Raw genomic sequence first — 14920 nt, 5'->3', positions numbered from 1 at the left:
AAGTTTCAAAAAGGGGGTCATATTATGCATACCTTTTTGTAACCCTTATAAACTAGCAAACTTTTGTGACTGCCAGTGACAATCAGAACAACATGTGTGTTGAATATTTAAAAACATGCACTTCTCTATTTTAAAAATAAAAGTGAACATAATTTGTCCCTTTAGTGATGACTTGAAATAAATTATTTCAAAATGTTTTCTACTGTGGTATCTTCAGAATAGATTGACTTGAAGATTGACTGGAAGAGTTTACATAACGTGGGGTTTGTTTTTTCACATTTTGATGACCGTTCTGAAGGTTGACTTCATAATTTTCTATTTTTGCTATTGAAACTATTGTAACTCTCCCTATTTACTCTTGAAAATTTCCCCTTTTACTGTCAGTCTCTTCTTTCTCCCTGGCCTCTTCATTTATAGTATGTGAATAGTGACATCTCCTCTATAGGTCTGAAAAATGGTTTTGTGAGGCAGGGAAACAGAGCAGTATGTTCTGCTAGATGGAGAAGCACTCTTAGGCACTGATTTTTATAGCATCTATTTTGGTAGGTACTTTTCTTTTTTCTTACTGGTCCTTGTCTGTATTATAGATAGTGAGAAACGTTTCAGTTGTGAACATGTGAAGTGTTACTATTACTGTCTCCTGAGAAAAGCCAGATTGTATATAGAAATTTCAGCATACCTAGAGAGAAATAAGTCTTTTTACTTTATTACTGCTTTCCCCGGTTCAGTTATACCAGTAATCTGGATTCCTGCAATCTTATTTTAGGCTGTTACATCTCAATTAATTTTTCTGCTAAAAAATAAAAAACGACAACGTGATGTTTTGTGTGCAATAGTAAAGACTAATTGGAATTATTAACCCAGTACTCACAAGTGTGAATATTTCATAATCTGTGAATTGGACTGGAGCTATAGCACAGCGGGTAGGGCTTTTGTCTTGCATGCAGCTGACCTGGGTTCAATTCCTCCGTCCCTCTTGGAGACCCTGGCAAGCTACCAAGAGTATTCCGCCTACATGGCAGAGCCTGGCAAGCTCCCTGTGGTGTATTCAGTATGTCAAAAACAGTAACAACAAGTCTCACAATGGAGACATTACTGGTGCCCGCTCAAGCAAATCGATGAGTGGGATGACAGTGCTACAGACAGTATACAAAATCTGTAAATTGTTTCTTTTTATATTAAGAACTTTATACTTTTTACAGTAAAATCCCATTGGGTACAGTTCTACCATGTTTCAGATTAGTGTAATTCCTGAATAATTAGAAAAAAATCACATTAAACTAAATAACAGTACTAATGGAAGATGTTTTTTGCTGGTAGCACTAGCTTCAAAAGCAAAAGAAAAAATGTTTTTGAGATTTGGAAAAACCACTTAATGAGATGCTGTATTAGTAAAACGCTGTATCTTCTTACGAATTTTGCTATTTTTTTAAGGATCCCATCTAAACTCAACCCTTTGTGCAATATGTAGTGTGTGCTTCAAGGAATTCTATTTTAGATAATAACAAACACTCAAATGCAGCTTATAAATTTTCTTCCTGTTCTTTTGTGAAGGTCTTCTTTTCAATCCTGATCGGAGCTTTCAGTGTTGGACAGGCTGCTCCATGTATTGATGCTTTTGCCAATGCAAGAGGAGCAGCATATGTGATCTTTGATATCATTGATAATGTGAGTCATTTATTATTTTAATGGAAAATTTATTTGGAAGTTTGGGCAATTAAATCTTGTTAAATATCATTTGAAATTTAATTTTTGTGAAATTATCAACTTTATGAAACAAAGTGTATCTTATTACTACTGTCAAAGGTTTGCCATTGAGTAATATGATAATGCTAATCTTTTTTGGAATATTAAATTGTACTGTGTGTGTTGGAATTCAGAGCAAAGATCTTTGTCTTCCGTTTTATTTCTCCTTTTCTTATCTTTTAGCCAGACTAAGAATATTACGTTCTCTGTTCAGGATAAGAGGGCAGAAGAATTATTGGGGGACCTAAATCATCAGTATGATTTACTGTGGTTTTTCCCTCTTGGAAAAAATCGCTAAAAGAAATGAAGCTTATTTCATAGCTTATTATTATTTTGAATTAACTGTGTTAAAAAAGTAATGATTGAAATGAATATAATGAAAATTACTTTGACATATTAAAGTATATAACTGCATTTACACATACAGAATGCAAAGTAAGTAATTGAAATTTGATAATTTTGTCCAATAATTTTGTCCTTTATCATTATTCTAACTCATGAGAAAATTGCTCAGCTTCTGAATATATTGAAATTTTATATTCCTAATATAAAGGGACGAATGGAAACATTACTGGCACCCGTTTGAGCAAGTCGAAGATTAACAGGATGACAAGTGATACAAGTGATATTTCTAATAATAATGCTTTTAGCCATCCATTCAGTCTTCTCAATACAATTTATTGCATTTATTTTTAGAATTTAAATTATTGTTAGTAATCTGAGATACTTAGCTCTCTTAATTATAGTATTTTTTAAATGCAGTTATATAAATATGCATGTTTAACCATTTGGAAAATTTGTGAGGATATGACAAAAGTTTAAATGCTGCATGGAATAAAATGAGTGTATAGCCTATCTACTTTTCAGGGAAAACCCATTTTCTGAGAGAAATATTTTCTTAAATACACATAATGCATACTCAGTTTTCACCGAGAGGTTTGTCTCATGAGGAAAACTATGCCGCTCCAGTTTCTGTTTTTGGAATTTGCTGACATCATATTCCTTAAAAATTAAATTGCTTATACTATGATGGAATAGTCATTGAATTTTGTTTTATTTAGAATCCTAAAATTGACAGTTTTTCAGAGAGAGGACACAAACCAGACAGCATCAAAGGGAATTTGGAGTTCAATGATGTTCATTTTTCTTATCCAGCTCGAGCTAATGTCAAGGTACTATAAATTATATTTATGGGAACTACTAACTCAGATGGGCTGTTTATTCATATTTTGTGGGACTTTGGGAGTCTCCCAAGCACTGCTCAGGTAGCCTGGGGATTGCAGTCAAACATTAGCAGTGTAGGCCCAATGGCTTGGTGTTGGAACTTAGTTCCGCACCTTGTAGTTTGGAGTTCCTGTGGTGCTAGGGGTTGAACTCAGACTACTTCATATGCTCCCATCTTGGGAGGTATCTTCCGACCCCTGTTTAAGTATCTTGAAGAATTTAAAGTATCTATTATTTTTATTTCTATGTACTTTTTACTTTTTTTAAAAAATTTTTTATTAGTGAAACACCATGAGGTACAGTTGTAGACTTACAAATTTTTGTGCTTGGGTTTCAGTTATACAATGATCAAGTACCCATCCCTCTATCAGTGCCCATTTTCTACCACCACGGGTCCCAGTATCCCTCCCACCCCCCATCCCCTCTATCCCACCTATATTCCCTTATTTGATATATTTTCAGACTTAAAGTGGAGTCTTGAGGCATTGTTGTGAAGTTTTTCTCCCTCTCTCGCTCATAGATTTTGAAGGGCCTCAACCTGAAGGTTCAGTGTGGGCAGACAGTGGCCTTGGTTGGGAACAGCGGCTGTGGGAAGAGCACAACAGTCCAGCTGATTCAGAGGCTCTATGACCCTGACGAGGGTACGGTAAGTGGGAAGAAATAAGTTCTCCAAAGTTGATGTCTGGGTACCAGTTAGTCCTTTGTAGTTCTTAAAAACAAATTTGCATGTGAATATAGTATTTTTGGTCAAAGCACTGTTGAACTGCAATTTGCAACTGCAATGCATGTGGTTTGACAAATACATTCAAGACAGTAAAACCCAGAAAAGCTAGAAAACAGTCCCTTCTGTTCCAACTGAACTTTTCATAATCTACAAAGTAAGTGGAAAAGTCATCTGAACACTGTGTCTCAACTAGGGGTCCCATGGCCTCCTGTGGGCTCCTAGGGTATTCCAAGATGATGATGTTTCAAATGTTAAGACTAGGGGGCCAACACTATAGTACAGGAGGGCTACAGGAAGGAAAATGCTGAGAAAAACTGATCTAAGTCACTGAGAGAATTATTTTATTTGGTTAAAAAATTGCATATTATAATTGTTGACAATCTTGTAAAGTCACAACAATTATTAGGGCAACAGTTACAGAGACATTGGAATTTTCTAATATGTTGGAACATCTGAAAGACAAAGTAATATATCTCTGTGGACATTGGGGACAGTAATAGTCTAGACTGTATATGTGTTTTTGCCTTTTAAAAATGTTGTTATAAATTCAAACTTACAGAAAAGTTGCCAGCAGGAAACTCACATATGGATTTATGTAACGGAGAGGTACTAGTTGTATTTTTATCTCTTTGCTTTATTGTCCTTTCCACTTATTCAGAATATGCATGTATATATGTTTGCATAATATACACATTTTTTTTCTGAATCCTTGAGATTAAGTTATACACATCATTTCCCTGACCCTAGTAACTCAGTATTTCCTAAGTAGGATAGTCTCAGAGAACCACAAAAGGAAGATAAAAAATGGCAAATATAACATAAATACAACAGTAGCCCACAGTGTGTATTCAGATTTTTTCAGCTCTGTCAACTTTAAGTAAACTGAATTTACCTGATATCTGAGAGATATAAAAGTTCATCATAATTCAATAATTATGAAGATAAAGTATTACAGTGTATGAAGAAACCAAAAAACCACAAACAGGCATTAAGAAAGAACAGTGATTTCAAGAATGAATATGAGGTTTTTCTAGGATATATGAATTACTATTTTTTATTAAATTTAATAAAATTAATAGTCTTGGAACGTTTGTGTGTATGTATGGTGCTAGAGATCAAACTCAAATACCTCATCCATGAAGAGCAAGTACTCTATCGCTGAACTGCATACCAAAACCCAAATCTGATATACACTGAAAGCTATAATATATTGTTGGAAGAAGTAGAAGGCATAAGAGAAACATTGGCTATACTCTTATATTAGAATAGTTAATATCATTAAAATGTCTGTATTACCTAAAACAATGAACAGATTAGGTCACTATATCAAAATCTTAATAATATCTTTTATCAGAAATAGAATAAAAAATAATGAAATGCATTTGGGACTCTAAAAGACGCAAATAGCAAAAATAATCCTGCAAAAAATGAATAAAAGTGAGACATAATGTTTCCTGACTTCATTTGTTACTACAGAGTGATAGTAATTAAAGCAGCATGGTATTAGAATAAAAGTGACTCAGATCAATTGAGTAGAATTGAGAGCCTAGAAATAAAACCAAATATGTATAGTCAACTAATATGTATAGTCAACTAATACATGACACAAGAGCCAAGAGATTGTAACGGAGCAAGGAAAATCTTTTCAATAAATGGTGTTGAGAAAACTGTCCAGACACATGTAAAAAGATAAAACTAGTCCAAAACTTCGCACTAATATGAATGAATGAATGAATGAATGAATGGAGGTAAGACATAAAATCATAACATATCCAGAAGACAAAGGCTCTAGGTAGTGTATCAACTATTTGGGTACTTAATTCTACCTTAAGGAACAGAAAAGCAAAATTAAACAAAAAGGACTGCAGTAAACTAAAAATTTCTACACAATAAAAGAAATTTGCCTCAAAATGACATCCTACTGAGCAGAGGCTATGTCTGACAAGGGGACAATATCCAAAATATACAAAGAACTTATTAAATTCAACAATAACAAGTAAACATATTTAAAAAATTGGAAGAAAATATGAAAAGGCACCACTCCAAAGAAGACACACTGAAGGGTCAGTAGATACATGTGAAGATAACTGTCATCGCTATCATTCCAGAGCTGGAGATCAAAACCATAATGAGGTATCACCTTATACTTGTGGGAATGGGTATTATGGATCATACCCCCAAATCCAAAGTGTTGGAGAGGACAAAAAGTAGCTCAGTGAGCCGAGAAAATTCTTTGCAAGCAGAAGGCCTGAGTTCCATTCCTGACACTATAGAGACCTGTGAAGCATCAGGAGTGACCCTTGAGCAAGAGCTGGGAGTAGCTCCTGAGAACCTCTAGGTGTGGACCAAGAAACAACAACAAAATCAAGTATTGGGGAGTGTATAGTGAAAGAAGGGAACTCTTGTACACTATTGGTGGGAACTTGTTCATTATGGAAAGTAATGAGGAGGTTCCTAAGAATTAAAAATAGAAATTTTATATGACTGGGGCCTGGAGGGACAGCACAGCAGGTAGGGCATTTGCCTTGCATACAACGGACCCGAGTTTGATTCCCAGCATCCCATATACTCTCTCAAGCACCACCAGGAGTAATTCCTGAGTCCAGAGCCAGGAGTAACCTCTGAACATCTCTGGACATGACCCAAAAAGCAAAAAAAAAAAAATTCATATTTCATATGATGTAGCTATCCCTGAGCAGTTGCCTAAAATATACAAAACACCAATTACTGTATGTGTGATACCCATGCTCACCCCAGCATTGTTTACAATACCCAAGAACTGAAAACAACCTAAGTGATCTAGAAAGATGATTGGATAGAGAAAGTGTGATAGATTTATAAAGGGGCTTCTTGACCCTGAGGGAAATGATAAAAAGATTTTTTGGCAGAATCAAAGCAACAAGTTTACTGAAGAAGACACTGATCAAAAGAGACATAGCAGAGACCTTCCCAGAGAAGAGAGGGGTGGAGTTTGCACAACATACCTTAGGGACCCATTTATGTTTTAGAGACACACCCTGCCCACTGCCATTGGGCAAGAAGTTTATGTTGCTTTGTGGAAATTTGAGGTGAGCTTGATGGGGAGTTAGCTCAAAAGGAGAGATCCGAACATCACAGAGAATACACAGCATCTCTGGATGAGTTCGATGGGCTTTATCTCCCCCGGAACACTTCACTAACAAACCTGGGATTTTTCCATGGGGACTAAATCAAACTATCTCACTATACACTGTGGAACACTTCTTGTCCATTTGCGACAACATGGGTAGACCTCGAGGGTATTTTGCTTTGTAAAATAAGTCTGATGGAGAGAGACAAGCACGTATGACTAAGTTCATATGTAGTATAGATAAAAGCAACAAATGGACTAAATAAAACAAACACATATAAACCATTAGTGGTTACTATAAGGAAAAGGGGAAGCAGGGTGAGTAAATAAGGAAGAAGGCAGTCACTGTGAAGCATAGAATTGGACTTTTAGTGGTGAGAATAATGAAGTATCTACACGTGTTGATTTTTAAATGAAGCCCGCCTGAAAATTTTATAATATATTACTTCAATTTAAAAATTGATATATTTTCTAAAAAAGTTCAAAAGAGAAAATACAAGTGACCCAGAAATATGTAAAGAAGTTCAGCCACGTTGGCAACCAAGGAATATAAAATTAAATAAAATCTAGTTCCTGGACTGAAGAAATTACTCAGAGCTATGGTGCTTTAGGTTTGAGCCTGAAACTGCATGGTCGCCCGAGCATCATCAAGGTCTCTCAAAACTACTCTAGGCATGACCCCAAAACAAACCAAATCTTTAAAAAGACAAAATACCTAAATGTCTGTCAACAAGAAAATATAGTATGATCTAGTCAGATTGTGGCATACTACATGGGTATAAAAAGAATCTATAATGCTAGAGATACAGTACAGAGGCTAATGGTCTTTATTTAAATGAAATTCACCCGGGTTCAATCCCTGGCACCACATGTGGTCCTCTGAATATTGCCAAGTATGATCCCGGAGCACCAAAGCCAGGAGTACGCCCTGAGCAATGTTAGGTGTGGCTCAACCCTACCCTCTCCCCTCAATACACACACACATAGACACATACAAACACACACACACACACATACACACACAAAGAAGGAGAATTTTAGGTTACAGTTTTTGCCTATTGTTTTTGCACACCATTGTAAAATTAACTAAGGTAAGCACCTAGCTCTCTGTACTACCTCTCAGTCCCTGGCCCAATATTCTCTTACAGAGACTGACATATCCACGGTGACGTGGGGGGGGGACTATATATATATATATATATATATAATATACATATTATATATATCAAAAGAAAACATATTTTTTGTTCTTGCTTGTTAATGTTTACTTTTAATTATCTGTTCTAATGGCTGAAAAAGTTAAATATTTGGTAAGAGGGCTTATTTATTTTGTAACAAAAGTCTTGATGCCTTAGATTGTTTAATAATTGATAGAACTATTTCCCTCTTTTAGATTAACATTGATGGGCAGGATATTAGGACCTTTAATGTAAGGTACCTAAGAGAAATCATTGGAGTGGTGAGTCAAGAACCTGTGCTCTTTTCCACCACAATCGCTGAAAACATTCGCTATGGCCGTGGAAATGTCACCATGGATGAGATAAAGAAAGCTGTCAAAGAGGCCAACGCCTATGAGTTCATCATGAAGCTGCCACAGGTGAAGTCTCTGCTAATACAGCTGCCCTTGTTGGGAGAATTTCACCTAAGACAACTGAATGATTTCTCCCAAGGTTCAGCTAAGAATATTTGAGATGCAGGCTTGGCCCACTTTGCTATTAAGTTTAATAATTTGAATTATTCAGTTAGATGTTTTAGAACTATTGCCTGGCATATAAAACATAATTAAAGTTTTATACAGAATATGTGTTTTGTTCTTATAATCAGTATTAATCCATTTGATTTTCATTTATGATTCTCTTTGGTAGTTGAGATGATGTTTACATGCTGTCTTTCTGCATTTCTAGTTTCCATAACTTTTGGGGGGTGATCTTAGGGTCCCACATGCTGGCTCCCAGAAAACTCTTGGTGCTGAGGAAAGAACTCAGGATCTCACACTTGACGGGCAGGTGCTTATCCACTGAGCTATAGCCCCAGCCCCTGGCCTCCATAGTTTCTCTGGTTAAAATATAATTAATAAAATCTACTGTGTTTTCTGTTGTAGAAATTTGACACTCTGGTTGGAGAGCGAGGGGCCCAGCTGAGTGGGGGACAAAAACAGAGAATTGCCATCGCTCGGGCCCTGGTTCGCAACCCCAAGATCCTCCTCCTGGATGAGGCCACATCAGCCTTGGACACTGAAAGTGAAGCTGAGGTACAGGCAGCTCTTGATAAGGTCAGTAACCCTAAATACCCAAAAGACCCATCAAATAAAAAATTTATGGATGGCTCTGAGCCAGAACAAAATCCAAGGTGTCACACATGCATAGCAAATGCTCTACTGCTGTGTGATATATATGTATATGTGTATATATATACACATATATGTATATGTGTATATATATACACATATATGTGTATATGTATATATAGTATAGTACACATACATACACATCTATCATGCAGCAGTAGAGCATTTGCTTTGCATGTGTGACACCTTGGATTTTGTTTTGGCTTCATTGACTTCTGTTTTCTCAAGTCAGATTGCATAGAAAAGGGATGAATGTTTTCATTAACTGGCTTGCTTTGACCAAGGCTCAATGACTAGGCCAGTGAACTAAGTGATTCAGCTCTGTATTTTTTTTCTTGTACCATTTCTTATCTTGACCAAAAGTAGTTATGTTAAACCACATAAAGAAAAATTTGGTTATCCAGAAGGTTTTTCAAGTGCAAAAAATGTTTAAATGCATGCCCTATCTAATAAGTGATCACACCATCTGTAGTCACAAAGGCGAGTGGGTGCCTCAATGTATGTGATTGTCTAAGCATATAAATAAGCAGCACATTTTATGCAAGCTGGGCTCATGTGCTGACTCAGATAATTCTAAATCTTTCACTGTGTTTCTAAATTGAAGCATTGCAGGGAGAATTTTTTCTTGGGATGCATTTAGGATTGATGCTTATTTCATCTGTAATAACAACACAATATTTGACACCAAATACATAGGTTTGTGATGTATATAAAAACATATTTCGTTTGATAAAGTTTAATAAAAAGATATTCGGGTTCCTTAACAGATTTTATCTACATGACCACTCACAATACAGAGGTGAGCTGTATGAACCTTATTTTCTCAGGAAAATTTTAATCTGCATTCTAAGTAAACACAGTTGCCTTGTGTTCTATAACTGTAGTTGATCAATTCTTCCTGGTTTATATGACTAATATTTTGCTTTCTTTATATACTTTAATTTCATGATGATTAATGTGCTGATAATTATTTTTTTATAAGTTCTCACACTGAAGTAACGTGCTTTCATGTGAGTTGTCAAAATATTAAAGTTCTAAGATATAACACATAGGAGACTGGTGATTGTTTGGTGAATTAGGAGTGACTTAAAGCTAGTCAAAGGGCTGGAGAGATAGCACAGTGGGTAGGGCGTTTGCCAGCCAACCCGGGTTCAATTCCCAGCATCCCATATGGTCCCCTGAGTACTGCCAGGAGTAATTCCTGAGTGCAGAGCCAGGAGTAACCCCTGTGCAACGCCGGGTGTGACCCCCCCAAAAAAGCTAGGCCCTAAATTATTAAAAATATATGTTTAGAGGGCTGGAGCAATAGTACAGAGGGGAGGGCGTTTGCCTTGCACATGGCTGACCCGGGTTCAATCCCCAGCATCCCATATGGTCACCACCACCAGGAGTGATTCCTGAGTGCAGAGTCAGGAATAATCCCTGTGCATTACCAGGTGTGACCCAAAAAGCAAATATATATATATAATATATATATACACATATATATATACACACACATATATATTTATATATATAAATAATATATACAAATATATATGCAAATAAATATAACCATACGTATACATACACACATATATACATACACACACACACACACACACACATATATATATATATCTTTGTCATGATTATCCTGTTGTTCATCGATTGCCTTGAGCAGACACCAGTAATGTCTCCTTCTCTTAGCCCTGAGATTTTAAAAGAGCCATATTCAATGCTCTTTCAGGGCTCGGAGAATGAGACCGATCATTGTTACTAGTATTTGGCATATTGAATACAACATGGGAAGTTTGCCAGACTCTGCCGTGCGGGCAGGATACTTTTGGTAGTCTGCTGGGTTCTCAAAAGTAAAAATGAGATAATAAGATGCTTCCGGGAGCTGGGTTTTATAGTCTCTGGGTCTTGACCGTTGATGGGACCACCTGGCGCCAGCGGCAGCTGGTGGGTATAATGCCTACCTACTGGAAGATGGGGGATCTGGGTGGAAAAGGCCCAGTCCTGATCCGAGCAAGCTTGGAGATCTCAGCCCTGGGACCCGCATGCCTGAGTTCGCCTGCCGGTTCCTTGATGCGTGAGGCTTGTACAGATGTGTGGAGAGTGGACTCAGCATGGCTGTGGCTGGTTTGGCTGCCGGGGCTCTGCTCGGGGTGGAGAGGGAAACTCAAGCCGCCCCCTCCAAGGGGCCCCGCTGAGGACGGCCAGGCGCGGGGGCAGGAGACTCTGTATACACACACACACACACACACACACACACACGTGTTTAGGGCCAGAGCAATAGTAAACTGGAGCACATGTTCTGTATTTGGAGGCTTGGGTTTGATCCTCAGCACCACATGTTCCACTCTACACTGCTGGCATCAGCCCCTAAGCACAGAGCTGGGAGTAGTCCTTGAGTATCACCAAGTGTGGCCGCCAGATAAAAAGTTTAAAGGTCTTGTTTAAATTGTTTAAATTAAACAATTTAAGCTTAAACATGGGCTGGAGTGAGAGCACAGCTGGTAGGGCATTTGTCTTGCATACAGCCAGCCAGCCCGGCTGAGCTGGGTTTGATTCCTCCGACCCTCTCGGAGAGCCCGGCAAGCTACTGAGAGTATCTCTCCCGCATGGCAAATCCTGGCAAGATACCCATGACGTATTTGATATGCCAAATACAGTAACAACAAGTCTCACAATGGAGACATTACTGGGCCCGCTTGAGCAAATCGACGATCAATGGGAGGACAGTGACAGTGAAGCTTAAACATACAAATGGTCATTCATGTGTCACCAAAAGATTTTTAAGGTTAAAAGTTAGGAATATAAGATAGATAATACCCACCAAACTAAGGCCTATTTTGCTCTGGATTACAAGTTCCAATCCTTCCTACATACCAGTTTTCAACATCTAAGCCCTGACTGTGCTACAGATGGTATGGATCCTGAGAGAAAGCATTGCCTTGTAATTTTTAATTTATATGCGGCAAATTATTTTACTCAATATTAGTTTTTGTGTACATCTGTAGAATTATGACTCACTAATCAGTTGACAACCTTTTACATAGTAGTCTTAAGGAGTTAGCCTAATTAGCCTAGTTAGCCTAATTGGACTAGTGAGTATCAAAAGAGTAACTTACTGATATTGTATGAAAAAAATGATGAATATATCCCAGGGTTTAATTTCCATTAATAAATTCACTAGTATTCTCTTAACTACATAAGAGAAATTCTTTGTAGATTTTAGCATGCATAAAAAAAATCACCTGTAACTTTAGTTTAAAATTAATGCCCATTCTTTGAGCTTTAATTCAAATAGTCTTAATCAGGAGAAACATTTTCACCTGAACTGCCTGCATGCAATCCGTCAGAATTATTGATAAAATTAATTGTTTCAAATTCATCCTTACAGAATTTTCTGGGGACTGCTGTGTTTGGCAGTAACCACTCCAATAAGTTTTCACTAAAGCATCCCATATAATTCAGAACTAGGGTTCATTGGACAAGAATGAAAACACATGAGAGACATTAAACTTTTTCTTGTAATATCTAAGTAAATACTGCCAGTATTATAGCCTTCCAGAGCTATCCATTCTCATACAGAAGGGGGCTGGCCTCTTGTCTGGTCCGGTACTCAAGTCTTGCTTTTACCTTTCTTCAAGGAATGATACCTTTTTGTTTGTTTTTTTTTTCTTTTTGGGTAACACCTGGCGATGCACAGGGGTCACTCCTGGCTCATGCATTCAGAAATTACTCCTGGTGGTACTCGGGGGACCATATGGGATGCTGGAAATGAAACCCAGGTCAGCCGCATGCAAGGCAAACACCGTACCCACTGTGCTATCACTCCAGCCCTGAGGAATGATATTTTTATACTGTCAATCTCACTGGCAGGGCAAGCTGCAGTTATCAAATACAGACATTTAGGGGCTCAGTTGTGCATGTGGATTGACAGTGCATGTATAACTGCTGTATCTCATGTGTATTTTCTTCCCCTTTAGGCCAGAGAAGGTCGGACCACCATTGTCATAGCACACCGACTGTCCACAATCCGCAATGCAGATGTCATAGCGGGGTTTGAGGATGGAGTCATTGTGGAGCAGGGAAGTCACAGTGAACTGATGAAGAAGGAAGGGGTTTACTTCAAGCTTGTTAACATGCAGGTATGTTTTTCAAGGAGTCTTGCAGCTGCTTGCTCTTAAATACGGTACTTTTTTAAACTCAAATATCACATAACTAATGCCATACTGAAAATCTGAGAAGCTTTAGGAAACTGCTAAAATATGTATATCTAACACTTTAATTCAGAATGAGTGAAAGAATTCTGAGAAAAGAAAACTTGATGGAGAAAAGTCAAGACCAAATATATTTTTAAAAAATTTTAACGGGCAGAAATACTTAATTGTATAGGAAATGTGTTCAAACTAATACAGTCTTTCCACCAGAAGATTAGTGATGACCAGAGTGTATGTAGGAACAAGGGGGTTGTGCTACGGATTTAAGTAGTTGGGGAAGTCCTAAGTGATTTTACAGTGCTTCTCAAGTGATTGTAATGAAATCAGAAGCAAATTTACTGGCTCAAAAAGTTGGTTTTTAATTTTCCTCTATAAAATATTAATTCCTAATGCAAGTTATAATTACTTTATTATATGATATAAATATGATGCTATCTTTCTGTAATCTACAATACAAACAACAGATTACGATTTCCTGGCTTGTCTTAAGTGATATATCTTTACTGTGTTAGTTTGATCAACATTATATACTTCATACTTAAAATTTTTATTCTACAGACATATGTCAATGTTTATAATAGCATATATATTCACTTAGATATAACTGAAATTATAACTGCAGTATGTGTATACATATTTTTTAACATTTCTGATATTTATTTATCATCCCCAAACTATTATTTAAAAATTACTATTTTTATTGAGGTAACTGGAGTCATAATAATGTAGTGATAGCACAGCGGTAAGGCGTTCGCCTTACAAGCGGCCAACATGGCCGACCCGAGTTCGATTCCTCCGCCCCTCTCGGAGAGCCTGGCAAGCTACCGAGAGTATCCGATATGCCAGACACAGTAACAACAAGGTCTCCAATGGAGACGTTACTGGGCCCGCTCGAGCAAATCGACGATCAACGGGAGGGCCTTTACCTTACCTTTACCTTATACTTTTTACGCATACATCAAAACTATCATTTTAACCAGCACTTACCCTATTATACTAATGTGAAATAAATTGTTTAGACATTTTTCTAAAGTCAGATGCCTAAGTTATTTCTATTAATTCTCTATTTTGAATATTGTCACTTGAGAACACAAGTGGCTAAAAAAAAAAAGTAAAAAAGTTTTTATTTTTACTTCTTTGAGCCTTTTCACAATTGAAATAGTAAATTTACCATAGCACAGCGGGTAGGGCGTTCGCCTTACAAGCGGCCAACATGGCCGACCCGAGTTCGATTCCTCCGCCCCTCTTGGAGAGCCCGGCAAGCTACCGAGAGTATTCGATATGCCAGACACAGTAACAACAAAGTCTCCAATGGAGACGTTACTGGGCCCGCTCGAGCAAATCGACGATCAACGGGAGGGCCTTTATTTTTAAGCTTGCTATAAAGTTAGACAAATACCTGGACATACTAAAAACTACTAGGTGTAGTCTTTGAAAGGGTGAATTTTAGGTATGTGAATGATCTCAATAAAGCTATATTTAAAAGATTATCTGGCACAGAATAGATGCATAATAGATGATATACATACATAAATTTCTGAGAATGAAAATATCGAATG

The 14920-nt window shown here is 37.2% G+C and overlaps 1 protein-coding gene across 5 annotated transcripts in view; it reads left to right on the top strand.

Moving 5' to 3' along the window:
- The window catches only part of ABCB4 (ATP binding cassette subfamily B member 4), a 75217-nt gene that overhangs the window by 21214 nt on the left and 39083 nt on the right, over positions 1-14920 (top strand). For all 5 annotated transcript variants that reach the window (XM_056118641.1, XM_056118643.1, XM_056118642.1 and 2 more), the window contains 6 exons: positions 1555-1668; positions 2808-2918; positions 3491-3616; positions 8197-8400; positions 8905-9075; positions 13128-13289. In XM_056118641.1, the coding sequence (XP_055974616.1) occupies positions 1555-1668; positions 2808-2918; positions 3491-3616; positions 8197-8400; positions 8905-9075; positions 13128-13289 (888 nt within the window). The remainder of the gene's footprint in view (positions 1-1554; positions 1669-2807; positions 2919-3490; positions 3617-8196; positions 8401-8904; positions 9076-13127; positions 13290-14920) is intronic.

Source organism: Sorex fumeus, unplaced genomic scaffold (assembly GCF_029834395.1).
Source record: "Sorex fumeus unplaced genomic scaffold, SorFum_2.1 ptg000037l, whole genome shotgun sequence".
NCBI classification, from domain to species: Eukaryota; Metazoa; Chordata; class Mammalia; order Eulipotyphla; family Soricidae; genus Sorex; species Sorex fumeus.
This window is presented reverse-complemented; position numbering and strand designations above follow the sequence as displayed.